We start from the raw sequence: 27777 nt of genomic DNA on the forward strand, positions 1-27777 counted from the left end.
TTCAACCTTGTGTAGCCTGTAAGGCAGAAGCGATGAGACCCTCAATTGAATTAGAGATGGGAGCTCTCGGAATTGAATTGAAATATATTCAGTCATTTCGTGTATACAGATAAAAGTTTCAAAACATTACTCAGTTGGTTGATCAATCCAAAAGAAGTTGATAACTTTATTTTTCTGCCAGTCATTCAGTGCAAAATTCAACCTTGTGTGGCCTATAAGGCAAAAGCGGTGAGACCCTGAATTACATTCAGTCATTTCGTGTATACTGATAAAAGCTCCAAAACATTACTCAGTTGGTTGATCAATCCAAAAGAAGATGATAACTTAGTTTTTTTGCCAATGCTAAGTGCACGATCTTGCTTCAAGGCAGAAGCGGTGAGGCCCTCAACTTTGGTAGGGTTCAAGACAAGTAGCGATGTGACTCTCGGGACTGAGGTGCAGAATGCGAGAAAGGAAGATGTGGGCATTTGGTGATATGGGAGTGGGAAATGGAAGCATGTTACAAGTGCGGATTACAAGGGAGTTGCTGTCGCAAGCTTCTATGGCTTCTTTTTTCCTGATTAAAAAAAACCAGAGAGCACATGGGAGGAAGACTCCATTTCCTGATGGTTCACCAACCCGCAAAGCTGGTAGCCCTCCATCTCCATTTTTAATTGGCAACTCTCATTTTCGTTTGGGATTTTTACAAGAGGGACCAACCAAAGAATAATATGGGGTGTTTGTGAAAGGAACCTGGTACCAGAATGCTGACTGCTGACATTGATTCCCACTATAATGTTTTGCAAAAAAACACATGTGACTTTGTTTCCATTTAACCAATCATGAGTACATCACTCAAATGTACCATGCTTCCATATCCCCAAATCTCTTAGATCCGATTGCCCAACAAAACATCAAAAGCTTCATTCTTGTTTCTTTTGCTCAAAAACCTGTAAAAATAAACACAAACACACACGATGCACTTCGATGTTACTTCTGTTTCCACCCATAATGCACAAGAATCATATCGAGGAATAGGAATGGCACATATTAACAATTCTCTGTTGACAAAAAAGAATTCGAAGTATTTAGAACATGACAGATTGATGATTAACAGAAGAAAAAAAAAAATCTCTTCTTTTCTCTAAGGTGTTGAAGCTTGCTGGGTGTTAACAGCCAATAGAGGTTTTAACAGTTTTGGAATGAAAGTAAGACTAGCAATGTATACATAATACATTAGCAATGTTTTAACAAGTACATAAATCTGCATTCTGTCCAAATGGACTGTGGATGAGGCATATACAAGAAAGGCAGTAAGGTCCAAAATAGCAAGATGGATCATTGGGTTCCTATTTTCTAGTTAAATGTGGTTAAAGATTTTCAGGCCCAAGTATGAACTTAGGAATCTAGAGCACAAAAATGAGAAGAACAGAAGCATAATTGTTCCCCTGCCTTGTAGAGACAAAGCTAAAAATATTCCAACTTGTGGCCAAATCAACTCACTCCAGTTTTGCGTCTCTTAGATTTCTTAGGTTGATTATCTGCATTCATATTTTCTTCACCTATCCTTCCGTTGCCATACTCCAGTTTTTCCACTGGCCTCTTACTTCCACTCTTTTTAGGGTCACTGCAGTACATTCACACAATTAAAAGATGTCGCAAGCAAAATCTTATACAGAGAACTAAAACTCTAAAAGTACTAAAGATCCTTACCTCTCTGTCTGTGCTTCTCTATTTGATTCCAACCAACTAACATTTCCAGTATCAGCAGGAATTAATGATCCACATATGTGTAGTATCTCTTCATCAAAACTACAGGCATTAATTTGCCACATTGAGTTGTACTATCATGAGGTAAATACATTCAAACTGAGGGTGGGAATTTGACAAAGGTAGCTTGTCCAGACCACCCACATTCAACCATTCCAGTTGAAGGCCATTATTGGGTGTGCTGAATTTCAATTTCCATTTAGAGAAAGTAAAAAATGGGCGCAAAAAATTTTACACGGCCATCACTAATCTTTTCATTCATAATAGCATATGTTCCTTCTTTAATAAATCTTATGTATCAACTTAATGTTCTTTAAGAAAGTTAAATACAGAGCGCAGGTGAAAATTAATTGTTCTTCCTAAGATCAACCCAAAATAATTTGAGAAAATTGAATACATACTGGTTTCATCAGCCTATCTTGCCTGCTTTGCCACATACAATTAAAATATGATGCACGACATCCAAATGGGCAGTGTATAAGGTAAGAACGAAGAAAGTTTCACAGAACAAAGGCAGCCATAAGGCAAGAACGAAGTAAGTTTTACAGAACAAATGCAGCACCTCAAACGTCTATTTTCTAAGTATTACACTGCAGTTAATAATTTCTAGTTCAACCCGAATAAACTTTGACAAGAACACCGGATTAATGCATATCCCAGTAGCCGGTGGCATGGGTGCAAGAAGAAAAGTATGCAATAGGTGGAAAAATCATGTTTGACAGGACATTTACCTCTTGACAGAGAAACGTACAACTGTTCCCGATTTAATCTTATGTCTCCTGTGAGATTTGCTGACAAACACTTCCTCACCATTTTTCTGCAATTGCAGGTGTATAAAACACAATAATCACACACTGGATACAAAATACACGAAAGCACAATTTCAGGGTGCTTACAATCTTATATTTGAATTTTCCGCGAACGTCCTCATCCGCTATAATGGCAGATGAAAATCCAAGAATAACTATGTGAATAGACTGTTGACACACTTTCACTACCTCTCCTTCTGGAAACCACATCAGTAATTACAACATTAACAAAAGTTAACACATAGATAACAAGTAATCAAGTATCAGCAGTTCATCTAGCAAGCATTGGAAATGTTGATTGTATATGCTTATGCAATCAAGCAAATGCCACTTCATAAAAAGAAGCATATAATCAGCACTACCTAAAAGCATATCCAGCTTTGGATTAAAGAGTAACAACTTTGCTTGAAACCTCACACCAAAATATGGGTGAATTCCCGGTAGAATTTTTGCCAAATTACTATCAAACTTTGGTTCGTAGGCCAGTACCACGCCATCTAAAGCTTCATCAAACCTTTACAAGAGGAAACAGGCGAATGAAAATCACTAAAAACAAACTGAGAAGAGATTGAATTGCCGGAGAAAAATGGATAATTACTTGAAAAGCAGGGAGCTTAGTTCACGATAGACCGCATCCTTGACATGCTTGGACTTAGATGGGTGCAGATATACCACAAAATTCGCGTCGCATTGTTTCAGTGCATCCATTGAAACCCTAGTGTTTGGTTTCAGCAATTTTTTAATCCGAATTCCATTCTTTCGACGATTGATCTAACTCGAGTTTGCCTTGATAGCAGCGGCAAACAGCATACCCGATAATCATGCACATCCCAAAATCTCAGCCCTAATTTCTTCAAATCGGGCTTTCTCGGGTCGGGGCTTGATTAAAGAAATTAAACAATTCAAGGACAAGGACATGTTGGTCAAGTATTGGGCTTCTGTGACGTAATTTCGTTCCCTTCATATTAGCCCATTGGGCTTATGAATTTAGACCTATTATGCAATTATCCATCAACATAGTTAACCAATTAGGTGCAATAGCAATCGTGGAGCGTTACAATCGTTATATCCTACATCACAGCGCACATAGCACTGTGCGCCGCGCGCCTCCCAAAACGACGTCGTTTTGGGATAGTGTTGGGAGGCGCGGTAGGAAGTTACTTAGATTATGTGTATTTGTTCACAACGTTATGTGTATTTATTCACAACGTTATGTGTATTGGTTCATACCGTTATGTGTATTTTTTATACAATTATGTACATTCTTTTTATACAATTATGTACATCCGAATCAGAAAATTTGTGTGTATTATGTTAAGAGTTGATATGTATTATGTTAAAAGTTTATGTTTATTATGTATTATGTTAGATTATGTGTATTATCTTTTAAAAAGAGTATGTATATTTTGTTATATAATTTATGTACATTCATGTATAACATTATGTGTATTCTAGTATAACATTATGTACATTCTTGAACCGCGGTTTTTTTTTTAAAGAAAAAACTACTGCCATTCACTGGGACGGGAAATTTCAAAAAAAAAATAATAATTAAAACGACGTCGTTTTGCATCTGGGCGCATAGTGCAACGCGCGCCGTGGTGTAGGATATAAATTGCCGGAGCGTTATGTGCAACCGTGTGCACCATGCAAGGTGCACACAGAATTAGATCCATAATTTTTATACCATAGATTTATAATTTTTAAAATATAGATTCATAATTTCTAAATTGTATGGTTATCAAATTATGAACATATAGTTCAGTGATTTGTGGATACAGAATTCAACAATTGGGAATATGAACATTGAAAATTATGAACATACAGCACGTTTGGTTCACGGAATGAATTTAGTGGGAGTAGGAATGCTATTCCACAGGGAATGAAATAGGTAAGGAATATAATATGAATTATATTCTATTGTTTAGTTGGCTAAAGGAATAGACTTTAGTAATTGTATTATCGTGTTTGGTTGGTAAGCAAATTCATTTGTTTGGTTGAAATGAATTGTAATTCCCTCATTTTCATATAATTAGAATCCAATAGTTATAACATATTTGCCTATAGCATCAAAATTTTCATTCTTTTTATGAAGCAATAGATGGTGTATGCCTATATGGGCATGCATTAATAATAATAATAATAATAATAATAATAATAATTCTATTCATACAAATTAAACCAAACATTGAAATTTAAATCCTCACATTATATTATTAATCTTTCATAGATTTGTAATTAATTTTCCTCATAATTCTCTCCCTCCAACCAAACACCTTAGTCCTTAACACCCAAACTCTATATCCTTTTAGTATCTTAATTAGCATAAAATTAAACATCATGGTTGGAGAGAGAACATTATGAGGGAAAGGAATTTCAATTCTATAAGAGATAAATAATGTGGAAATTTAAATTCCAGCGTTTGGTTTGTATGAATATAATTACTGAAAATTTCAATTTCAATATTTAGTATACATGAAAATGAGAAGGGAATAAATAATATAAAGTTCAAAATATTCATTATTATTATTATTAGCATAAAAAAGTACTAACAAATAAATTGGAATCATTGCTCTGAAATAGATTATTGATGTACTAGCTAGAATATTGTATAATTTATGCACTATTATACAAGATAAAATTTACCATGTCCTTTGTTTATTGACCAAATTAGCGCATGGTTCTTTTATTTGTTGTATTTGTATAATAAGTTTAATTAAAAAATATTAGCATCGATTGAACTTTTAACTTTTAAAGACAAGAATTATTATTCATTTCTAAAGTTTTTTTTTTTCTTTTGGGTCTATGGAATCTTATATAAGTCTATCATTGTGATGAGACTAATTTAATATTGATTGTACTCGATTTTGAAGCTTGTTTAGAGGGGGAAAAAATATAAGATGGTCACATTTTTTACTAGCTTTTACGGTTTCACATTCTTGAAATTAAAAAAAAAAAAAAAAAAAAAAGTAATTTTGTGTTGATCGAGGGAAGAGTGGAGACAGAATGAAGTTTATACCTCTAGCATCGAATGACAAACGAGAAAAAATGTTTCCCCACAACACTACACCTTCCACTGTTCTTCTGTTTCCTTCCCAGCACGCTCGACTCCTCGTCGTTTCCCTTTCAATCATCAACCCCCCCAACCTGGACCCCACCCTCACTAATTAACAAATCTTAATCATTATTACCATTCTTAATTGTTACCCCCGTCCCATAATCATATTTTTAATCATTCGACTGCTTCGTAAAGTTCCTACATTTGTTTGACCTTAAATCTCTCTCTCTCTCTCTCTCATGCCTGCTTACAACTTAACCACACCACTAACTATGTTTCTTAATCTTCATTTATCCACTTGCCTTTCTTTCTGGGTTTTCATTGCCTGATTTGTGACCAAGATTATGCTTTTTTCCTACCATTATGATGATGATAAACAATTGATTACTACCTTAAACCCTGTCCAACAACGTAACACAACTTTATTGCTAACATTTATGTTGTGCCTTCGATTACATTTCATATTTGAGCTTTTAAGGTCAATAAATTTTAAACGAAGATATATGCATTACTTAAATATTGATGTCTTGGATTTGAGTCGAGTTGAAAAATTGATTGAATTAGTTTTAATATAAGACAATGCTTATGAAATTGTTCTTTTTAAATGAATATATACATTGAGTACCATGTACAAATGCTCATAGTAAGTTGCGTAACACTCGGTGCAACTATACAACTCAGATAACATACAAAAGTATACTCAGTACAAAACAATATAGTGTCAATCAGCATATATATATAACAAAAAGAAAAAGAAAAGAAAAAAGATATATACATTTTTTTTTGTTGTTTGCAATAATCTCAGGTGGGGCAACAATATAATTCGGAAAAGGTTGTTTTGAAAAGCATCATTATCACAATGTGTCTACTGTGGATTCAGGCGTAGGATGCAGTAGCTAGCAATACATATTTTTAAATCACAATTAAATCTGGTAGTCATTATTTGATGATATATATTAAGGTAAATTTCACTTTTATGTAATAGCTTATAAATCACTCATATAAAAAAGATATATCGTTTTCATAAAATAATATTAGTAATAATCAGCCAATAACTTTGTGATATAGTATTTTTTTAAATGAGAAATTATACATTCAATTTTTAGTGGGGATGCTATTGACTATTTGGTGTTATTTTTTTATTTTTTATTTTTTGAAAAGCTTTGTGCTATATTCTATTCACTCTTTTAGGTAGTTTTATTTTTCTTTGTTTTACTAAGTTGATGTTTGGTCATTGATTATGTAAGAGATAAGATGGACCATATAATCATGAAGTAGTTACTATTTTCATCATGCAACAATCCAGAATTATATGCTATATATTGACAACTAATTATGAGAAATGGATCTGCACATATTGAGCAATAATAATAATGATTTCTTTTTAAAATGTAATAAAAATTTAAATTTAAATAGCATAAAATTTTATATTAATATACTATTATACTAGTATTCTATGAATATACTAATTTTTAAAAAAAATTAATATATTTGAATATAGTTAAATCAAACATCAAACATATTATAATTTGTATTCAAATTCGAATAAAATTTGATTCGAAATATGTATTTAAATTTGGATTTGTATTCGAATAATTTGAATTCGAGTCACGAATTTACTTAAAAATATTTACTTTATTTATCCCTAGTAATTAATAAGAAATAAATCCTAAATGTCCCATATATATTCTGCAACTTTTTTCATCATACAACAATCTAGAATTCTATGTGTATATATACATTCTCAACTAATAATGAGGAGTGGTCCGAGTGGATCCCGACCATGATCACAATTATTGACAATTTCGTTGATTTTGGACTGTCATGTCCTGCTATAAGTGTCGCTTTAACTGTTCCTTTGCACATTTCTGAATTCTCACTTTTTGTTATCACTAAAAAAAAAAAACTACAATCACTATCAAATATTCACACTAAATAAATAACATAAACTCTATGTTATGTAATCCCCCACAAATCATAAATAAGAGATAATTAATACTATAATTAAAACATGTGCTACATCTCAACTAAAAACCTAAGCTTATATTATAGTTGGATTGCACATTTATGTTTATATATATATATATATATATATATATATATATATATATATATATTATATGATCAGCACGCCCTCTACTTTTGATATGACTCTAATACCAAACTGAAACATGTGCTTTATCTCAACTAAAAGCCTAAGCTTATGGTGGATTGCACATTTATGATTATATATATATATTATATGTTCAACAAAGATTATATATGATGGTTGGACTTGATCGCTAAAACTTAAAAAAAAAATTGATAATCTTCTTATATAAGAATTATACTCTACTCGCTTGACAAATTCTGACTCCTAGCTAGCTTGAAATGTTTAGATGTGGGCAATCTGAGTGGGGGGTCAAAAAGAGGCGAACCAACAATAATGGCATTTGTATGATGGTGGATGGCATTCTTGCAATTAAAGAAGCTTTTCTTTTAGCAGGCTTGAATTGTAACACAGTACAGGTTGATGATGACGACGGGTGGTCCATTTTCGCGATTGCCACCCTCAAACTTCGCATCACTTTTCGGTGGATTATATTATATATGCTCACGGTATGTTTATATCATTTCTTCTACTCATATATATCAAAATAATATCAAATGATTGTGGTGACGAAGGTAGGTAGACACTATTAGTAAAGTATATTTAATGAACATTGTAGTGATATATACTGAAAAGTAGACAGATATGTGATAGCAAAGTATATATTAACACCGATAAGAGCATATTATAAAATTTGGATTATTATGGAACGTTGTTATACTTTTTGCCACCTTTTTTATTAAATTTTTTTATAAAGTAATGACTGTAAATCAGTGTCAACAACTTTTTCATATGTCACCAGTGCCCTTTCCTCTGGACAGAATAATTGATATCAGTACAATATTGCACTATGTGAATCAATAAAAACTATAGAATATAATTATTGTAAATACATTTTTAGTTAAATACACTGTAAGCATGAATTAACTAAAATACATTTTTAGTTAAGACAAGACTCATCTAAAATACACTTTTGTAAATATTTTTATTATAAATTGAAAAAATAAAAGTAATTAAAATACATATTTCTGAGTCATTTGAGTATAGTAATCTGTACTTTATTGTTTTTTGGAGTTGGCGTCGATCTTAATTTTGAGAAGGTAGGCATGGTCGACACGTGTCCCGAATGGTTTGATCAACGGTGCTAGAAGTACGAGATTATGGAAGAATAAAAAAAGAGGAATAAGGTGGCAGGGAATGCGGCGAGTTTCAGTTCCAAAGGGGGCATGGATTCCCGTGCAGCGCTGCGCAGAACAGAGAGCAGCGGGGCCCATGGGCTCTCGGGCCCAGCCCGATTCCTTCCCGTTGGATTTTCGTTGCGCATCCACACGCAATTTGCACGCGCGACGCTATCACGTGACCCATGCGCATTTCCTGCGCTACACATCCACCCATAACATAACATATACTCCGTCCATGCTATAACATATACATGCTATGTTTGTCAAATCTAGCTAAAAATGTAATTAATACTGAAAAGTAAATTATTATATTTAAAAATGTTTGGTAAAATTAACTTTTTGATAAGCTAATAAATGTAAAAATATAAAAAAAGACATTTTCATAAAATTTAAATTAGTTTGTTTACATTTAAAATTTAACATTTTGTCTTTAAAAACTAACATTTTAAAATAAAATTATGATCTAGCATCATATAATGAAGTAGTAATATTATTGTGAATCTCCTTCATCTAATAATAATAATAATAATAATTGCGGTGAAAGTGGTGGATAAAGGAGAAGATAAAAGAATTTTAATTGGGAAGAGTAAATGATGTCATTTCTTTAAACTAATAAGGATAAAGATGGAAACAAGTTAGGAAGCTACTAGCTTATTTTGAACAAGGGTTATGTTTGGCAAATATAGCTGAAAAGCTATAAGCTAGGAGCTGAAAGATGAAAAAGAACTGAAAGCTGAAAAGCTATAAGCTCTTTCAGCTTTCAGCTCGGAGCTGAAAACTGAAGAGCTGTTAAGCTAGCTGTTATGATTGAAAGTGTTTGGTAAAATTAGCTTTTTGATAAGCGGATAAATGTAAAAAGACTAAAAGGACATCTTCATAAAATTTAAATTAGTTTGTTTACATATTAAAATTTAACATTTTGTCTTTTAAAAAAATTAACATTTTGAAATAAAACTATTAGCATGACTATGATCTAGCATCTCATAATAAAGTAGCAATATTGTTGCAAATCTCATAATAATAATAATAATAATAATAATAATAATAATAATAATAATAATAATAATAATAATAATTGCGGTGAAAGTTGCGGATAAAGGAGAAGAGAAAATGATTTGAATTGAGAAAGGTAAATTATGTCATTTGTTTAAAATAATAAGGATAAAGATAGAAAAAAAGTTAGAAAGCTAGAAGCTTATTTTAAATTGAGAGCTTATTTTGGGAACATTACCAAACAGAGCTAAGCTCTGTCAAACAGAGTCAAGGTAGTGGAACTAGGAGCTTATTTAGTAACATTATCAAACTAGCTTATTACTAACATAAAAAATAAGTTATAAGCTCCTAAATAACCTCTACCAAACAGAACCACACAATCCAATTTCACTAATCTTCCTTTTATCATGGCAATTTATAGTTCAATTTTTTTGTATTAATAATTTAATTACATGTTATAATATACTTTGATGAAATTTTTATAATTACTAATTTATTACTTGCCCACAAAAGAGAAAGTCTTTTCTCATAACTTTTACATTCTGATCCGATAAGATTTATTGAGGTGCCCACACAAATTAATAATATATGGCTGATTTTATTCTTTTGATGAAATTGTATAATGTAATAGCTCGTAAATTACATTATGACGACTTTTTGTAATGTACCTAACTAAGATGACTTAGTAAGAATCAAACATGCGACTTTCAAATATGAAAATTAAATAATGTTTTATCCACTCATCCACACATACCTTGAGGGTAATTTAAAATAGTTTTTGAATTCTGATAAAAACTTACAACTATTACCCGATAATGTACACTAAATTAACTCTGTCGTGTGAAATTAATCAGCAAATGATGATAATAAAATAAATCAATTTAAATTATTCATAATTAACTAATTTAAATTAAAAAAACATTAATAAATTATGATTACTGAAAGTCAAATTTAAAACTTTATAATTATTAAATTAATAATTTAATTAATTTAGTTGAGATTGCTCCGAGAGCACTATTGTAACCATGAATTGTGTTATACCCCTTAAGAATTTTCGTGCTGGACTGTGTCAGTGGTAGCTGGCGGTGCATAAATGGGCATTCATATTTCATGATCATAGTGCCGACTCTTAATTACGTAAAGTAATTTTAATTTAAATTGAGAAATTTAACGAAATTGGATATGCATGACAAAAATGCCATTGATTTTGACTGAAGTATCCTTTGGCATTATTGATTTTGTCACTAATTGCTTTTGACTTAAAATGCATTTTGTCACTAATTGCTTTTTGACCTAAAATGCTAAACATCATCTCACTATAAAAAAATATTAATTTCGTAAACATGTCTCTCATTTATCAAATAAAATGATATATAAATTTACATGCGTAATATATTTCCAAATACATTTCAATCAGATAAAATGTTTAAATATGAATCAAAAATGTTCATTGATATATATCTTTTATACTAAAATTATATAAAATTCTAACATGTAAATTACTACTAGTATTTTTTTTTATTTGTTTATGGTAAAATGGTGGGTCTATAAAAAAATTTAAAAATAACATAAAATTAAAATTGAGATTATTCCAGCAAATTTGTTTGGCATCCGCCATTTTTAAAATTTATTATTATTATTATTATTATTATTTTATTATCATATTTATAATATAATATGAAAGTGTGACTCGTTTTTTTAAAGTGAGAGAGATTTGTAGGGATATATAATAAATAGTTGAGAATTTACAAATTTGATGACGTGAAAGTTAAAGAGATTTGTAGGGATAATGATAGCCTAAGGCTAACCATATTAGTGTTTTTTTTTTTTTTTCACATTTGTTAGGCAAACAGGCTTATGTGGATTAGAGAAATTTTTGGGGGTCTTCTTGCAACTGTTTTTTTTTTTTTTTTTTTTTTTTTTTTTTTTTTTTTTTTTTTTTTTTTGTGGGATCCACATGAGAGAGAAAAGAGAAGGATTAGGCGATTGTGCGTGCGCACAAATCGCGTCTAGCTAGGCATGTGTAGCGCCCGCGCCCGCTGGGGTGTCAATTGTCTTTTTTTTTTAGAAAAGGGTCAAATAGACCCTCAAACTTTTGCTAAAAAGTCAATTAGACTCTCTAACTTTTTAAAGGTGCAATTACACCCATGAACAATGCATTTTGAGGCAATGAAGCCCAAATACAGATAAATGACCTGCTATCATAGGTCATTGAAGATCCGACGTATTTCGGATGTATTTTCCGACAAAAAGTGACCGGCAACGGTGGAGAAAGCAACCCAGATTTGGGTTGCCTTCTTCAGCGAGAAAACCACCACAGTGGTGGTCTTCTCCACCGTTACCGGAGAAGGTTCTTGATCGGCGACCGTCGCCGATCACTTTCTATTGGAAATACGTCGGATCTTCAATGACCTATGATAGCATGTCATTTACCTGTATTTGGGCTTCATTGCTACAAAATGCATTGTTCATGGGTGTAATTGCACTTTTAAAAAGTTGGAGGGTCTAATTGACTCTTTAGCAAAAGTTTGAGGGCCTATCTGACTCTTATCTTTTTTTTTTTTTTTTTTGGTTGCGCCAGATTTGTCTCCTTTTTTTTTTTTTTTTTTTTTCTTTCTTCTCCTTCTCAGTTGGCACCTCGAAAACCATCCAAAATTCCATAATTGGAGTTGCCCTAATGCGGATTATGATTTTTAAAATTGAGTGAGATAAGTATTGAATGATGAGGTGCATGTTTTGGCTCATAAAAAATTTGTAGAAAAAACTTTTACTAGTGAGGTTGGTCTTAGTGGTTAGTTTGAGAAGTGTGAAAAGAGAGTTGAGAATTCATGAAACTCATCATAATCTTTTCCAAGTTGGTGGTGTGAATCTAGGCATTGGTGCAATGTTGAAGCTTACGAGTTCATTTATTTAAAAAGCAAAATTGCATTTAAGTCTATAAAGACAAGAATTGTTAATGTTGTTAATTGCTATTAATGAATCCCACAAAGATGAAGAAGATTAGATACCGACAATATTCGGTTGCTAACGTGCGCCTTGTGCTGCCGTCGTTAACTGCACGCGTGATCAATGATCAAGTGCCAAAATTCCACATGAAAGATCTTCTCCCAAGATTGGACAACAGCACTAAAATACCACTAAGTGATCCTTGATTGAATTCCATTTTTTTTTTTCAAAGTGCAATCCATATAATCTCTAGGAAAAACAAGGGTAAGTACAAAATAATTATAATATTACACTAAAAATAAATACCGCATATAATAGTTAAGTTCAAAAATAGAACTCACATATTGAAATGACCTACAACGAGATGTTAATGCAACGACAATGTTAGAGCTAAGTACAAGTCAAATTCTGTAGGTGTGACTCATGTTGAATTGAACTAATCTTATAATAGTGATGCTAGAAGATACCATATGCTCTATCACATCAACTTATTAAACAATATATTTTAATTAATAAAATATTAATAATGATATGTAATTCGACGGTCAAACTTGCAGCAACATAATATTATTATTATTTTATAATTTTCTCACTTTCACATCATCTTACAATATGCCAATATTTAAAATTTTGTGGGTGTGAATGACCTTATGGTCATATAAATGTGTAAAACATGTAAGGATGACATGAAGTTATATGTCCGGAAGGCGTGCAATACGGTCCAACCATGGCCGAATGTACGTTTTATTCATTATTCATAGTGAGCTTATTACCAATGTTCAATGGGAAAATGGCAAAATATATGAATGAGACCAAGATTCCTCCCAAGCAATAATAATTAAAAACAAAAAAAAAAAAACAAAAGGAATGTCTATATGAACAAAATACCGTATCTAAATATTATAATTATAATTTTACTAATGTTCTTTTAGTCAAGCTATTTATACAAAAAAAAAAACTTTTAATATAATTTACATCTTTTGGGTAATTTATAAAATATTTTAGGGGGTGTTTGGTTGGATGGAAAATATTTTCCTAAAAGTGAAGGAAAATGATGTTTTATGTTGTTTGGTTGGATGGAAAACATTTTCCATAGGAAAAAATTTTCCTTAAGGATGAGGAAAACAAATTCCTAGCTCATGCTAGGTATTTTATTTTCCATGGAAAACTAACATGACAATTTTACCCCCAACATTCTTTATTAATTACTCTTATTATTATTATATTATTATTATTGTGTAGGGTTATATTTGTCATTATACACATTATTCCTTACCATTCCAAACTCAACCAAACAATGGAATTCATATTCCCATTAATTTCTTTTCCACCAACCAAACAATGAAATCTATTTTTTTAGAATTTATTTTCCATGGAATTTCAATTCTATTTTCCTTCAAATATTTTCCAGCGAACCAAACGGCCTTTAATGAAGTTGTGATTATAAATTCTCCGTTAAAAAAGAAAAACTAAAACAAAAAGTAAAAGGAAAAAACATAGAGGAGAAAGTCAAGATTGTGGGATAGGAAAAGGGAAGCGGTTCGGCAATTCATCGTAATCCACGTGCTAAAATGCGCCGCCATTTTGTCATCTTCTACCATATCGGTCTCGTCTCCCCACCTTCCTCCCTCCATTTTCTATATTTAAAAAATAAAAAGAAGAAAAAAGTGGATGGGAGAGGGAGAAGCAGACCTCGTCGACCACGATACTGATCTGTAATCCGTATAATAATACTTTGAAAAAAAAAGTATTTTTTTTGGGAAGAATACTTTGAAAAATACGTTAAAACTCTAATTCCCAGCGTTTTCAGAGTCGTTTCTTGTCTTGAAAATAATAAAGTAAAATTTTTGTTGTACTTTGTTCGAGTTTAGTAAATTTTAATGATGGCAGGGAGCTTGCTTGTGTATACAAGCAACTGAATTTCCCTTTTTCACTATTTAATTTCTGACTTTATCTGAACGAGCAGTGTCACAGTACGATTCCGTGTTGGCATAAATTTGCTCTCTGCTATTTCTTGCGCTTGATAATATATACCAGAAAAAAACTAGAAAAAATTTCTCCGGTTCATCAGCTGCAAACGGAGCGAGCTAAAACATACCGGGCAAAAGTGTGTATGCGTAGGATAAGAGAGTGCATAGCTTACACTTTCTTTCGCGGTTTCAAGAAAGGGGGAAGGGGAGAGAGAAACTCATCTGAGCAGAGAGAGAGAGTGCAAAAAAAGATTGCAACTTTTGTTTGTATTTTGATTGAGAGAGACAAAGGGAAAAGAAGGGTCTTTTCGTTCGTTTATTATTCTTTTTTTTGTTTTGTTTTAATCTTCCCCTCTTCACTCTCTGCGTATCTCTATGATGTCCGCTTTCGATGAAAGGTCGGTTTCTTTTGATGATGAAAAGAAAAAAAGAAAGAGAAATGGAGCAATTGATGAAAAGCCCGACCACTCATGCTTTGGTCCGCGTGCTTTGATGCAAGGCTGACCCCGACCCCTTGCCTTTTTTCTCTTTTTCCTTTTTTTCTATTTTCATTTTATTTTTCTGTTTTCACGACTTTGTTGATAGATTCTTAGAGGGTAGAGAAGCCCCACTTAGGTTACCAGGCCCCTTTTGCAGGGGGTGTTTGTTCTTTGGTTTTGGATTTTTTGAAGGCATGCTCTTTTTGTCCAATCAGATTCTCTGAGCTCTTGTTCTTTGGCTTATTCCCTCTTTAACTCTTCTCCAAGAAATATGTGAGATATTATTCTGATTGGAACATTTGGTTCAAAGGATGTGAATTGAGGAAAGTAGATGGTCCTTGGGTTTGGCATTAGTTAGCTGCAAAGAAGGGAGTTTTAATGGTGTTTGGAGGTTGAAGAAAGGGTAAAGGCCGAGTCTTTATGGGTTCTGTTGACGAAAAGGTCAGGCCAGGAGGTTTGGTTAGTGGAGGAAACACCCTTCTTGAAGAGATGAAGTTGTTGAAAGAAATGCAGGAAACTACTGGTCAGTTTTCCTTCACCAACTTTTGCATTTTTGAGCCATTCTATTAGTATATATGAGCTCCATTATAGCAGTAGTAAATGAAGAAGGATTTGGGACAGACAAATCAATCAACTAGGGCACTAGAAATGCAATTACAAAGAACTAATCACAAGTGTTTATGAAATTTTCTGATCATGGTTGAACTATCACAGGGATCAAGAAACACATAAATTCAGAGCTGTGGCATGCATGTGCTGGCCCTTTGGCAACCTTGCCTCAGGTTGGAAGCCTTGTCTATTACTTCCCACAAGGCCACAGTGAACAGGTTATCTCTTCTTCCATCACCTTCTGTTTTCTGTTTAAGGTTTATTGTTTTCTGTTTAAGGTTTAGTGTTATATTAAGGATTCAAACATAGCATCCTAAATCTTGGAGTTAATTCAGTGTGTAGATTTGGGAACAATGCCATCAAGATAGTAGTTAGCATTGCATAAATGGAGTCATACCTTTCAACATAGCTTCTTTTTTAGATGTTCTTGGGGACTAAGTTGCTATGATATGGGTTTGTGGGGGCTAAGTTGCTATGAAATTAGTTGAATTGTGTTTGTATAAGTTCCGATTTAGCTACTTAACTTGTAAGTTTATTGGAACAGGTTGCGGTTTCTACTAATAGGACAGCAACTTCGCAGATCCCGAATTACCCAAATCTTCCATCTCAGTTGCTGTGCCAAGTTCACAATGTTACACTACATGTATTTGGACTTCCATAAATATTTCATTTTTCTTAACACAAATATTTTTTCTTCGAGACATAAGCTTGTTGTTTACTTGTTTATGCATTTTAAGGAACATTTTTGTTGTTCTTATTGACAGGCGGATAAAGACACAGATGAGATCTATGCCCAGATGAGCCTTCAACCTGTGAACTCTGTAAGCATGGCTACTTAATGCAATAATTTCTAACAAGTTCGGATATTTGACAGAAATTATATCTGCTGCTTAAATCAGGAGAAAGACGTATTCCCAATCCCGGATTTCGGTTTGAAACCAAGTAAGCATCCGACAGAATTCTTCTGCAAAACGCTGACTGCTAGTGATACAAGTACCCATGGTGGTTTCTCCGTTCCAAGGAGAGCTGCTGAAAAACTGTTCCCGCCTTTGGTAAGCCCTATTTCTTGCTAAACAGCATACTTTTTCGGGACGTTTATTTTAACACTTTGCTTCCCTTTTAGGATTACTCAATGCAACCTCCAACCCAGGAGCTCGTAGTTCGAGACTTGCATGATAACACCTGGACATTTCGTCACATATACCGCGGTAAACATGATGTTATTTCATGATAATTCAGATAATATTCTTAGAGTGTTTTTGAATATTATCTGAATTATTTAGTGTTTTTGAAGATTTTTATTATGTGTTGTTTATTCCCGTTGTAATGTTCAGGGCAACCAAAAAGACACCTTCTTACAACTGGTTGGAGTATGTTTGTTGGTGCGAAGCGGCTTAGAGCTGGTGATTCTGTTCTGTTCATCAGGTAATTGCGAGTTTTTGAAGCATCTGAAATATTTCATCGATTTATAAAGTTTGGAAAAACAACGCACATGTTTATAAAGTTGAAAGATTTATCTTTTCACTTTTTCGGATGATTGTGTGTTTTAACTATCTAGGGATGAAAAGTCGCAACTAATGCTGGGCGTGAGGCGTGCTAATCGTCAGCAAACAACGTTGCCATCATCAGTTCTGTCTGCCGATAGCATGCACATTGGCGTTCTTGCTGCCGCTGCCCATGCTGCTGCCAACAGAAGCCCGTTCACGATTTTTTACAATCCTAGGTTAGTTGAGCCAACTAGGTTACTTGTGTCCCCAACCGATAATTTGCAATCCAGTTAACCAAATTATGCATATACTTGTCTTATTCTATATGTTGACTTATGCAGGGCATGCCCTTCGAAATTTGTTATACCATTGGCAAAATACCGAAAATCTATATATGGAACACAACTGTCTGCTGGTATGAGGTTTGGGATGATGTTTGAAACTGAGGAATCTGGGAAGCGCAGGTATATGGGTACCATTATCGGTATAAGTGACTTAGATCCATTGAGATGGCCTGGTTCCAAGTGGCGTTGCCTCCAGGTGATTAAAATTTCGTACTTAATTTTTATTACCAAAAATCTCGTCTTCTAATCATTCTTTTACCTCAAATCTGCAATTACAATTAAACAGGTTGAGTGGGATGAGCCGGGATGTGGTGATAAGCAGAATAGAGTTAGTCCTTGGGAAGTGGAGACCCCGGAAAGCCTCTTCATTTTCCCCTCGCTGACAGGTGGTCTCAAGCGACCTTTTCAGCCGGCCTTTTTGGGTAAGTTGAATTTTTTGGTTTCTAAACTCTGAATTTCGGTAAATTAACATGCCATCTTGAATCAGGAACACAAACCGAATGGGATAGTTTGCTTAGCCGACCTTTTATCCGGGGCCCGGAAAATGTATATGGGGATATTCAGTGCTCGTCGATCTCAAACATGTGGTCCGAACAAGTGATGAAGATGCTACTTAGGCCCCAAGGTGTGAACAATCCCGGTTTTGTTGCACCCACTCTACAAGAGACTATTGCTCACGAGACTATTACTAAGGCCGCTATACCTCAAGAAGCCAGGAATGTGATGCCGGGGGCTACTATCAAGCAGAAACCCGAGCTAATTCCCGTGGAAGAGACATCTACACAGATCGAGAGTAATGAACCGAAAAATCCTTTGCAACAAGTGAATCAACTGCAATCTCCCAGGAAACTTGAAAATCAGACCGTGCCAGCAATTCCTAGTGAAGTGACAAAATCAGAACCTATGCTCACATCAGATCAGTTAAGTCGGCTTCAGTCTCTTGGGCAATGCAATGACGAGAAGCTACCCTTGACGCCCACAAATGCACATAATCAGGTGACCCGGGGGGCATTTTTGACCCCGAATAATGATTCGTTTCCAATCCAAGGAAGCCCGTGGCTCATGCCACCACAGTTTGATTCGCAGGCTCCGCAGATTGACCCGGCTATCATGAATGGCTTTCTTCAATGCCCTGATAATAGGGAATGGGGTTCATATCTACCCTCTGGGTTTCTCAGAACTTCCGAACCTTTTTCTACATTGAGGAAGCCGGACCAACAACCATTTATGTTACCCGATGCAGTTAATCCAGTTGGTCAAGAACTGTGGGACGATGCAAAATGTTTTCCCCAAGGGAACCTCGAAGCCCTACTACCCTCGGGGGAAGACATTTCTAACCTTCACAGCATGGCTGATTCGTATGGTCTGAAAGACTTGTCGTCCAACCAGAGCCAAGGACAGAGTGATTATAGTTGTCTTAACTTTGACGGTAGTAATAGTGGAAGCGTAGTGATTGATCCTTGTGTTTCAAGTGCCGTCTTGGACGAATTCTGCACCTTGAGAAATGGCGATTTCCAAAACCCCGCAGATTATCTAGTGGGCAATTTCAGTTCTAGCCAAGACGTCCAATCACAGATCACTTCAGTCAGCCTCGCAGACTCTCAAAATTTCTCTCTGCAAGATTTTGCAGACAACTCGGGTGGTGCTTCGTCAAGCAATGTGGAGTTTGACGAAAGTGCCCTTTTGCAGAATAGCACGTGGCAACCCGTAGCACCACGCGTCCGGACATACACAAAGGTAAATTATTATATTTACAGTTAAGATTAGTCTAAACCTCTGTTGGCGCTTTTCTTATGATTCTGGTCTTGTTGTTATCTTCACGCTAACAGATTCAAAAGGCTGGATCAGTAGGCAGATCAATCGATGTCTCGAGTTTTAGTAATTACTATGAATTACGCTCAGAAATTGAACGCATGTTTGGACTGGAGGGGCTGCTAAATGATTCCAAAGGCTCGGACTGGAAACTGGTTTATGTCGACTTTGAGAACGACGTTCTTCTTGTTGGAGATGACCCATGGGAGTAAGTTGCCTTTACCTACTTATAACTCTGTATTTTGCTATTATTTGACTCATCGAACTTATTGTAATCATTCCCGACATCCTTTGCAGGGAATTCGTTGGTTGTGTCCGATGCATCAGAATTCTTTCGCCTTCTGAAGTTCAGCAGATGGGCGAGGAAGGAATGCAGATCTTGAACGCGAATGCAATGCAGGCGGCTGTTCATGTGTCTGCAACTGAGGGTTGTCACTGATCGATCTGTGTACTATGATTCCACTTTGTTGCCTATCTCGGATTAAGGAAAGATCAGTTCTTGCGTTCTCCTAGCTTTGTGGGAATTGTCGTTTAGCTGTCAAATGTGTAGTTGCTGCTGGCCAATGCCACTCTTTGTAAGAATTATTTCAAGTATTGAAGAGTTTTGACATTATTCTCTCTATTCATAGTAATGTTTGTTTGGTACGAGATTGCATCACATTGCAAGAACCCCTATAAAAATGCAGTAACTGATGCATATATCACTATGGTGTAAAGAAATTGACAATATTCTGAACAAAGAATGGAACTTTGCATATAATGTGTGATCTCCGATGTTCTCGGAGGTAGTACTAGGTTGTTTGTTGTCATGCTCTGACTGGTTTCTTTAGGACAGCTGACAGGTAAACCTCGGACTTTCCGGAACCGTTAATCTTCTCACCAACGACCCACTTCAACTTCTTGTACCCAAATCTCTCAATCAACCGTGTCAAAGCATTCTTCTTGTCATCATTAGAACAGAAGAAATTATCCAGCCAGAGCAATCCTCCGGCCCGGAGAATTCGGTCAATGTCGAACATCAAGAATTCCAGTTTCTCCGGGCGGCCGCCGACGTCCAGGCCGCTGCCGGCGTGAACCAGATCAAAGACGGCGTCGTAGAAGGGGAATCGCTGGTCTAAGCTCAAGTAAAGAGGGAAAAGGCCTCTCGCGGCTATGAAGTCGTTGAAAGGTGCGTCGATGTTGAGAGTTGCAGTGACGATCGTTAGATTCTTCTCCGCCATTCTCGCGGCGAAAGTTCCAGACCCGCCGCCGATATCAAACCCAATCCTGATTGCTCCATTACCCCCCATTGCTAAGACATCGTCAATCAAGAAATCGTTCTTCCCCCTGGGTTTAACATACTTCTGAGTTTCATATCCTTTGAGTATGTCGAAGCAGCCAGCACAATCTCTGTTCAGTTTCTTAGTATTCAAACACGCTAGATTCTTGCAGGGAAGGCCACTCCAAGTTAGAGTCTTTTCACTGGTGTTCTTCCACAGAGAATCAGGAAAAGGTTGGAGACCTATCTTGGGGATAAGCTTGGCAAGGCATCTTCTTCTTGGCAATGGCTCACAGCCACTGAGAATTAGCTTCTGGGCAAGGCTCCAATCATCGGGGCAATGCCCATTGACCTTGTATTGCATGAACTGAGACAGCAAATCCAGAGATTTCTGGCAAGAATGGCCAATGGAAGCCACCATTTCAGTAATCCCAGTTCTTGAATCTTTGCCCAGAGGAAGCTGGTGATGAAGTAGGAAGGTTTTCAGCTCATCTGCAACATTTGGCCTGGAAAGATCGATGCTTTCATAGCCTAGGAGCTCTTTCTCAATCTGGGTAAGCTTCTTTTGGGAAGACTCAATCTCACCGAGGATCAAAGAGACCTGTTCAGAGACGACGAAGATGTTCTCGTGGGCGTCGTGGATCTTGGGGGAGTAAGTGAAGGCAAAGAGAGCAAAGATGTTTGTGGTGACTACTGAGAATAGCATAAACACGTTTATTGCAGAGGAGCAGAACGAAGCCCTTTTAAACCTTGCGCTTCCATTTCCAGTTTTCAGAGAGACGGCGCCCATCTTTACTCTGCTGAACCTGCAAGGGAATGTGTTGTGTGTAGGAGAGAAAGATGAGATTTAAGGCTAAAGAGCAGAATTGCAGATCTAATGATTGTCGGTGGATCCCGGGAAGGGAAGCAGCTTATCACTGGCCATCACGTGTAAGCAAAGACGGCTTATGGGGGCCTCTCATAATAGATTCTTTCTTTTTTTTTTTTTTCTTTTTTTTTTTTCTTTTTTTCCTTAGTTCATCTTGCCTGCCTGTAAACTTTGTGCATCCGTCAAGCTCTCCCAATAACCTTCTAAAGATAATTCAAACCAGCTTGCATAGACAGCTCAACCTTCTAAAGATAATTCAAACCAGCTTGCATAGACAGCTCAGTTGGTTATAGGACTGAAGTTTGGGAAGAATTACTAAGGATGAAGTCTCATCAGCGATAGTGTGGAAGCAATCCTCAAAAGTAAGGGAGCTATCTAATCTCTGTGTTTAACTAAGTTACCATGACTCCCATATGCTCTGTTGGACTGAGGTGTGGGAGGCCCTTAAGGTTGGAAATTCAACCTTTTGGGAAGAAAGATAATCCAAACCACATCCATCAATGTCTTGCAATGACCTCAAGAATTCATCCAACTATACTGAAGTTGAGAAGTTCTTCAAACCGATAAAATCTTGATAAAACTTGTTGAAAATGTGTTTTTTAAAAAGTCTTAAAAAATTTCTTGAAAACAGTTTGGCTTTTATTGAGAGATGTATTTCATCTCAACTAAGAATTTCAACTGATAGCTAATAATTGAACTACATGTTATCTGAAAGAATTTAGGGTCCGTTTAGAAAGTAGGAAAATGACTTTTGAAAAATGAATCATTTTCCAGAAAACATTTTTCTTTCTCGGTGTTTGAAAATTAGAAGCACAATAGAAAATTATCTTTGTGTGTTTGGTTCATTTTCTGAAAAATGAGGTAAAATTGTATAATTAAACATTTTATATAATTAATTATTTTATTTAAAATAAAAAATATTTATAATAATAATTTTTTTGAACAAATAATAGTAATTATTAAAAAGTTTTTAAAAAAAGACGGAAGGAACCAAAGAGAAGTTCTCTATGGTTTCCCTCGTCGAAAACCAGAGAGAATTCCATCGCCGGAAACCATAGAGAAGTTTTCTCTGGTTTCCCTCGTCGGAAGAAACCAGAGAAAACTTCTCTCTGGTTTTCCTTCCTCTGTGGTTTTTTTTTTTTTTTTTTTTTTAAGGTTTCCACCAGAAACCACTCTAGTTTCCGCCGGAAACATTGATGGTCATTTGACGGAAAATGATTTCCAGAAATCATTTTCCGGATTTCCAAACACAGCCTTAGTGAGGTAGAGAATTGTAAAATAAAAATTCAGGGGCCATATTAGTTAGTTTATTATCATGGTAACAGCCAAAAACATATCATGGTAATACACAAATATAATTAGGCCGGGGAAGAAAAGCATGGATGATTAATTGTTTGATCATTTCACAACATTGCAGCAACCCTTTTCTTGCTTCATTTACATTACAAAAGAGATCAGATTCCCTTTTCTTGCTTCATTTACATTACAATTACAGGCACTAGGAGCCAATGTTTCAATCTGGGAATTTTCAAAGGAAAAATAATACGGAGTACCACACAATGTCTCGCAACAAAGTACAGAATACTATCAAAAAATTCCAATACAGAAACTTCAGTGTCAAAAACATGTTCAAGAATCCAGGTATAGCTAAATGAAATGGAAGAGGGTATTGTGACATTATTAGGATGCAGATTGTTGTTTTTATCTTCCATGAAAGTGAATGTGGGCAACTGGATGAAATGAAGAAAATTTGTGTGTACTTGAAGAATGAGAAATTTGGCGTCAAAACACATTTACAAAGGTGGGATGCTTTGAGGAAGACTTCTTTCTATGGTACCAATTCTCTGAGGTGGCCAGATAATGTGTGTGACCCTTCCACAAATTAAACCCAATGGGATCTGGAATTACAGTATTTCAAGACAAGAACACTATTACGAAATAACCACTAACAAAAGAAACTTATTTCACATGCTATGACAGATGCAAATATCTCAACGTTGCAGAAATTATAATTCACGGGGGAGAGATAGTGAAAGAAGATGAACGTTTGAATGTCATGTTGGTTTAAGCATGTCACTTACAGGGCCATAGGATCTCGAGTCAAAGCTCCATGCTGCATTGTCACCTTCAACCCAGCAATGGCCTTCTGGTATTATCACTGCATCATATGAATGGGGTGTACTGATCCAGTCACCAGGTAAGGCTGTTACCCTCTTCATGTGTTTCTCTTGATGATCAGAAGGAGATCTTCAAAGAAAATGTAACACCAATAGGATTTCGTCAAAAGGAACGGTAACAGATCTTAAAAGAAGACGCAACTTTATTTCTTTATAGACCGCCATCACATTTTTGAGAAGCAGGATGCTGGACTTGGCCCTTCACCGACCTCCGCCTAACAATCCTCTAGCCACCAATTGATGGACTTGGCCCTTTACTAGCCTCCGCCCAACAATATGCAACTACTTGCAGTGAACAAGATATCAGGATACAAATATATGAAATTCCACTGAAATAGCACCAACAAAATTTACCTGAACACCACTACATCACCTTGAGAAAACTTGTACTTTTCGAGGCATAATTTCTCCAATAAAACACGGTCACCTGGGTCAAGTGAAAGCCAGTGAAAATCTGCCCAACAGTGGAACGAAGAGGGCAGAAAATATGAATGTAACTACTGATATTACGAGTCAAGAGTCCATCTCCGTGAGGGTTAAATGTTGGAGACATGGAGACGCCTTTAACGGAAACTACACTGGCATAACGATCAGATATAGTGACACCGATGAGGCTCCCAGTAACAACGTACTTAGTCATATTCCATAAAAAATTTTGAGTTCCCATATTTGTACGGCCTATTGGTTAACTTAATATTCGTAATACACCAAAGCCATCTGCAACAACATATCTGACAATAGTTATAAAACAAGTCAGTTGCTATAAGATGTATGAAAAACAAATGCCAGTGTGCATATCTGTAACCATTTTTTCTTGAAAGAGAAACATAGTAGGTAGTAACTGAAAAGCACATAGGCCATGGAACTTCTTGTTCGAGATGCATAAAAGCATACAGATAATGAGAATGCAGTTCCTTAGTTTTTAAAGATGATTCATACCGAATAAATGCTTCACAAAGATGTAGACTGAAAGGATCAAACTTGCTCTATACATGTAGCTTTGTTGAGTTTTTCTCAGAAAATGAGTGGGGTGGATTGGGGTAAATGCTAATACATTGATTGTATCTCAATTTATTTTTCTGCCATTCTCAAGAAGCTTCTTTACTTCCTTCATAATGTAAAGATGAAAAAAATTTCCATCCCGCAAAATGGTGCCTTTGGTTCTTACAAATTTATTCCAACATCAAAAGTCGAAAACACAGAACAGAATGCAATTCAAGAAATTTAGAACATCTGTAAGGAGTTATAAGCATATAATTACAGCTCTGAATTAGCTCTACAGCACTGGATAAATATACAAAATCCAAAATTAACAAAAATACAATTTAAGAAACAAATGGGAATGTAGAGTTGGAAAATTGCCATCTCAAGCTGGTCTAGAGGGCACGACTGTGCGGGAAAGAGGCGCTTACAATGAAGAAGAAACCCCTGCGGCGATAGAAGAGTTCTAAGGTTTGCTCCAGAAGACCTCCTCGGCGCCGCCGTCCCCCTCCGCCGTGCGCCGATCCGTTGTGTGAACTTAAAAGGATTATCGGATTTCATTTGTTCGAAAAATATAGGCTTTTTTTATCAAAAAAAAAAAAAAAAAAGAAAAAGAAAAATATAGGCTTTTGGGTTGGGTCGGCCCACATATATGTTCCACTTTACACATCCCATTTTGGGCTTTTTGAGTGGGCAAGTAGGATTTGGATTGTACTGTGTAGATATTTTTTTTAGCCAATCCAATTTCAAATTAAGAAAAAAAAACATATTTTCAGTAGCTTAATTGTTTTTAGATAAACTATTTATTACTTGTGTGATGCATGAATAAATTTTTTAAATTATATATTTAAATAATAAAATTATAAACAATTTTAATATTTGAAAGTATAAATTTATTTGATTATAAAATTAATGCAAAAGTATTACTCAATTAAAGTTCAAAAAATATAAACTTTTGAATTGTAATTTCATGATAAATTATAATTTTATCTTTCTTATGATTATTATTATATTATTATTATTATACAAAAACATTTTAGAATTTATTCACTTCTTTCCCTTTCAATTCCCAATCATTCTATTCTTGTAATTTAAAATTGTTTGATCATTTCACAACATTGCAGCAAGCCTACATGACACTGCAATGAACTGTTTAGTTTAAAAATTTCCAAAAAACAAAGCATGCTGAAATGGCGATGTTCTCAGGGATGAAGATACTACACTCCAGAGCACTTAATGCTCAAGAATTACACCCCCCTTTGAAGGGTCATCTTCTTGACTGTCAGAGTTGACTAAGCAAAGAGCATCTGCAATGGCAATCACTGCTTTTTCTCTTCTGCTTTCTGTGGCTGAAGATATAAGCATGAAAAAAAAAAAAAAAAAACGAAGGATTAGTGTTATGAGAGCATTGAGAAATTTAACACGTTATCTATAATGGAAAGAAAATTTGTGTAGTGCATGAATGCATGATATAACATCCTTGAAACACCCAGTGGATTGCTTTAGAATCATTCATAAAGTCACGTTCATTCATAAAGTCATTCATAACGAAGGATTCATGTTTGCTTTAATATCTGGGAAACCAATTATATTGCCACATGAATGATCAGATATCGAGAGAAATGCAGTTCTACTCAAACATGAAAAATGCTTGCATATGTAAGTATGTTCAGTGTAATCCATGCAGGCAGTGTATGATGGTGTGATGGATCACTATGTTATCAACTGTTATGAAAAGGAAAAAACTAAAAAAGGTAATTGATTATCCAAACCACACAGGAATGATGAAGTGCGGCTTTTAATGAAGTATTGGAGATTTTGCAGGGCGCATATCATAATCCTAAGGAATTAGATCAAGAAACAAGCAACAATTGCTAAATCACACAAAAACCCAAAAATGGAAGCCAAGCTCAAACAACATGCAACCTGCAAAATTAAAGCTTCCAGAACTTTACAAGTTAAAATACTCATCAGTCTTCAAAACATCAAGTAATGATCTTTCATGTGTCTTATCAATTTATCAACATGCAGGTCTTAAAAATTTATAAGTGAATATGAACATGTTGTGTATGTCTCATGTGGACATGTAATCTTTACTTTCTGCCATTATTTTTCGATTCTTGTTCTCGTTTGTTGACATATATATAAACAAAGGGCCAGTTACGAGTAGCAAAATACAGCAGACAGAGGGGATTAGTACCTTACCATAATAGGCTATAGCATTAAATGTATCATGGTAGCTAAGGCTTATGTATTACTTGCAGAGAGAATGATACCTCTTATACTTTTGCAGCCTCTGTAGAACATGAAGCAGTTCTAAGTCTATATTGAATTCTCTTTGACAAAATGATGCTAAACTGAAAGATATCCACTAATTTTTGGAAATTTTGTAATAAAGGAGCAATCTTTGGTTTAGTCACTGCGCATACTATCTATTCGACGATTTGCCTCATTCAAAAACAAGCAGCAGTCTAGTCCCGTAAAAAGCAAAAAATGAAAAAATAACCTGAATTCCAATGAATGGTTGGCTGAGCTCTTGTACGGGAATAACAACGGGCCACTTCTCGCCAACTTCACGGAACATCCGCTCGGTCTCGAGATACTGATGACCCTTCTCAAGAATCATGGTGCGAATGTTTTGGGCGGGGGTGGAAGTGGCATCATACGTTTGTTCGACGCCGTTGACGAAGGTGACGGTGATCTGCGGCGGGTGGTCGTCGGTGCGGCGCTTCACCTGTATTTGACAAGCCGGGTTGGACTCCTTCGCCTTTGGGGCGTTGCATTGAGATAGGAACTCCATACATGACGCAATGCGCGGGTCGATCGCGTTGAACTCGATTTTCACCTTCGATAGAAATTTCAACATTCTTCTTGGGCTCTCTCTCTCTCTCTCTGCTCAACACTGAGATGAGTAGATGACATGGTTTTGAGCCCAGAAAATGATTTCTTTTTTACATGACCCTCCAC

General features: G+C 35.2%; 5 protein-coding genes across 9 annotated transcripts; 1 reads left to right on the plus strand and 4 right to left on the minus strand.

Moving 5' to 3' along the window:
• Window positions 1–1089: 1089 nt before the first annotated feature.
• Window positions 1090–3416, minus strand: LOC109170143. 2 transcript variants are annotated; one of them, XM_019319126.1, is made up of 6 exons: window positions 3157–3412; window positions 2921–3072; window positions 2646–2755; window positions 2481–2566; window positions 1693–1791; window positions 1090–1606 (listed from the first exon to the last, which is right to left on the minus strand). In XM_019319126.1, exons 1-6 carry the CDS (start codon window positions 3264–3266, stop codon window positions 1474–1476), a joined length of 690 nt encoding a protein of 229 aa, XP_019174671.1. In that variant the 5' UTR covers window positions 3267–3412; the 3' UTR covers window positions 1090–1473. The 2 variants fall into 2 exon arrangements, with proteins under 2 accessions (XP_019174671.1, XP_019174672.1); XM_019319127.1 differs by lacking the exon at window positions 1693–1791 and having other exon boundaries at window positions 3157–3416.
• Window positions 3417–15030: 11614 nt separating this feature from the next.
• Window positions 15031–20139, plus strand: LOC109170138 (auxin response factor 5). 2 transcript variants are annotated; one of them, XM_019319116.1, is made up of 13 exons: window positions 15031–15797; window positions 15989–16101; window positions 16428–16526; window positions 16648–16704; window positions 16783–16935; window positions 17007–17091; window positions 17218–17308; window positions 17442–17606; window positions 17712–17910; window positions 18001–18136; window positions 18202–19451; window positions 19544–19734; window positions 19824–20139. In XM_019319116.1, the coding sequence occupies exons 1-13, from the start codon at window positions 15695–15697 to the stop codon at window positions 19963–19965; spliced, it is 2784 nt and encodes a 927-aa protein (XP_019174661.1). In that variant the 5' UTR covers window positions 15031–15694; the 3' UTR covers window positions 19966–20139. The 2 variants fall into 2 exon arrangements, with proteins under 2 accessions (XP_019174661.1, XP_019174662.1); XM_019319117.1 differs by lacking the exon at window positions 16428–16526.
• Window positions 20140–20201: 62 nt separating this feature from the next.
• LOC109170140 lies at window positions 20202–21756 on the minus strand. The gene has a single exon (XM_019319118.1). It carries the CDS (start codon window positions 21572–21574, stop codon window positions 20333–20335), a length of 1242 nt encoding a protein of 413 aa, XP_019174663.1. The 5' UTR covers window positions 21575–21756; the 3' UTR covers window positions 20202–20332.
• A 1175-nt stretch (window positions 21757–22931) lies between these two features.
• LOC109170146 (mitochondrial inner membrane protease subunit 2-like) lies at window positions 22932–25359 on the minus strand. Of its 2 annotated transcripts, none has more exons than XM_019319130.1 (5): window positions 25242–25359; window positions 24340–24546; window positions 24184–24256; window positions 23734–23899; window positions 22932–23550 (listed from the first exon to the last, which is right to left on the minus strand). In XM_019319130.1, exons 2-5 carry the CDS (start codon window positions 24494–24496, stop codon window positions 23446–23448), a joined length of 501 nt encoding a protein of 166 aa, XP_019174675.1. In that variant the 5' UTR covers window positions 24497–24546; window positions 25242–25359; the 3' UTR covers window positions 22932–23445. The 2 variants fall into 2 exon arrangements, with proteins under 2 accessions (XP_019174675.1, XP_019174674.1); XM_019319129.1 differs by having other exon boundaries at window positions 24340–24560.
• Window positions 25360–25887: 528 nt separating this feature from the next.
• On the minus strand, window positions 25888–27760 carry LOC109170147. Of its 2 annotated transcripts, none has more exons than XM_019319132.1 (2): window positions 27317–27759; window positions 25888–26159 (listed from the first exon to the last, which is right to left on the minus strand). In XM_019319132.1, exons 1-2 carry the CDS (start codon window positions 27674–27676, stop codon window positions 26130–26132), a joined length of 390 nt encoding a protein of 129 aa, XP_019174677.1. In that variant the 5' UTR covers window positions 27677–27759; the 3' UTR covers window positions 25888–26129. The 2 variants fall into 2 exon arrangements, with proteins under 2 accessions (XP_019174677.1, XP_019174676.1); XM_019319131.1 differs by lacking the exon at window positions 25888–26159 and adding an exon at window positions 26183–26650 and having other exon boundaries at window positions 27317–27760.
• Between the last annotated feature and the right edge of the window lie 17 nt (window positions 27761–27777).

The sequence above is a fragment of the Ipomoea nil genome, unplaced genomic scaffold, assembly GCF_001879475.1.
Source record: "Ipomoea nil cultivar Tokyo-kokei standard unplaced genomic scaffold, Asagao_1.1 scaffold3321, whole genome shotgun sequence".
Classification (NCBI taxonomy): Eukaryota; Viridiplantae; Streptophyta; class Magnoliopsida; order Solanales; family Convolvulaceae; genus Ipomoea; species Ipomoea nil.